Raw genomic sequence first — 1,793 nt, forward strand, 5'->3', positions numbered from 1 at the left:
ACCTGGGATTTTGGGATTTTGGCTTTTACCTTGGTGGAGGGGAGCGGTGGACCGGCGCCCTCCCGAGCGGGATCCGCTGCGCCCACCCCGGAGCCGAGCGTCGGGAGCTCCCGACCCTGCCGGCCCAAGAGCCTCGCACCCGGTCAGCCTTCCGTCAGCTATGAGGCTCTTGCCTCACTTGCTTTTTGCCCCTCGGGGCTTGGGGTGGATTTTAGACACCTACCCGACCTGTCCCGGTACTGTCTCAGATATTTCGTGCCGTGTGCTGGGTGACATGCCTCCTTTTCCCCTCGGCTACCTGAGACCAGTCCCAGCACAGCTGAGGGAACCCACGGTCCCAGAGCTGCTCCTTCCTCAGACATTGTATCCTCGAGCACCACTAGCACGCCTCACTCCTGCTCTTTGTACTCGGTTACAGCGCAGTGCAAGAAGTATGCCAGAGCGAGATGCAACCTGTGGCAAGAAACTTCTCATCTCTAGTGGCTTTTCGTCCCCACTCTGCTTAGAAACTTGGGTTTCCCGCCCCACTGCTCAGTTGTTGAGCTCACATTTCAGTGAGTATTTAACAAGTTTAGGGCTTTTTTCCAGTTTCTTTCCTAGACCGTGCGAAAAAACAGACAAGAACTGTAATCTCTTAGGTATATGGCTCGTACATATTATGCCTTGCATTGAGGACAAAATGCACGAACCGTTTATCTTACCTAAACATCTCTCTAGGGTCAGAAGAGCCCTCGTAGACAGGTGTTACACTGACACTGAATGCACAGCTGCCTTCAAACGTAACGTGTGAGCGTGTAAAATGTTTTCACCCTTCTCCCCACCCTGATTCTAGTTTGTTTTTTTCCCACCCTTCCTTCTCGCAGAGCCTGGGAAAGCTGCTGCTGTTTAGACTTTGTCTGTGTCTAAGGCAGGACATTTTAACACAAATTTGAACAGGGCTGGGGCAAAAAATGTTTTGACTGGAGTAATTTTGACAAGGTCATCCGTCATCTGCTGTATAGATTGATAACACCTAAATTAAAGGCAAACACGAGTAGGAACACCCCCAGCACCCATTTTTAGGGCTTATAAAGTAGGGTATAAAAACCTTCTTTAAGTCTTTGATCAATTCCATGATGCAATATGTAATAATTTTCATCCCTCTCGCTCTCTCAGTCTTCTGTCTGTAGTTCCGCGGCGCTGCCGCTCAGCCCGGGGACAGAGGTGCGGGCTGGGAGTCTGTTCGCACCGTCGCTGGCGGTCAGTGTTGGGCGCACTGACAGTGGGCGCGCTTGGTTTTCTCTGTTTTCACTGCATTAAAACAACATCTCGTTCCTACCCACCTCCCTCTTAGTCACAATTTTATTCCGCCCCACCTGATCTTTAATTTCTTTTTTTTTTTTTTCCCCTTAGGTACACATCTGTGCTATGGGTGTTTTCCTTACTGGACTTCTTTCGAAAATAGTGAATTTCTTTTGGTGGTAGCAATCTGAAAAATTCGTTTCGCACTAGAAAAATGTGATGAAGTAGAGGAAAGAGCCTAAGTAATGGATTTAAGTACATTGTCAATACCTGCATTTGCTTCGAGTTGTTAACAGAAGTATTCCATGAGGGTTCATATTCAGGAGTACTTCAATCTGTTGCTTTTGGCATTTTTTTTAACAGGCAGAAAAGTAGCACTCTGAGCGATCAAGGTGGCAGAATAAGATTTACAGACTGCCTTGGCGCTCCGGGACCCTGCCGAACCAGAGGAGGGGGAGAAGGAAGGCTCGCCGTCCTTGCCGGTCCCCGGGCTTGCGGAGGGCAGAGAGGGA

General features: G+C 49.3%; 2 protein-coding genes across 2 annotated transcripts in view; one reads left to right on the top strand and one right to left on the bottom strand.

The window, feature by feature from the left end:
* The window catches only part of PRDM6 (PR/SET domain 6), an 80,141-nt gene extending 79,865 nt beyond the window's left edge, over positions 1-276 (bottom strand). The window contains exons 1-2 of the mRNA XM_014309134.2: positions 224-276; positions 30-116 (exon numbers count right to left, since the gene is read on the bottom strand). Coding sequence (XP_014164609.1) covers positions 30-116; positions 224-276 — 140 coding nt within the window. The remainder of the gene's footprint in view (positions 1-29; positions 117-223) is intronic.
* The window catches only part of PPIC (peptidylprolyl isomerase C), a 41,167-nt gene continuing 39,648 nt past the window's right edge, over positions 275-1,793 (top strand). The window contains exons 1-2 of the mRNA XM_014309135.2: positions 275-514; positions 1,156-1,274. Of these exons, the coding sequence (XP_014164610.1) occupies positions 275-514; positions 1,156-1,274 (359 nt within the window). The remainder of the gene's footprint in view (positions 515-1,155; positions 1,275-1,793) is intronic.

This window comes from Geospiza fortis, unplaced genomic scaffold (assembly GCF_000277835.1).
Source record: "Geospiza fortis unplaced genomic scaffold, GeoFor_1.0 scaffold44, whole genome shotgun sequence".
NCBI classification, from domain to species: Eukaryota; Metazoa; Chordata; class Aves; order Passeriformes; family Thraupidae; genus Geospiza; species Geospiza fortis.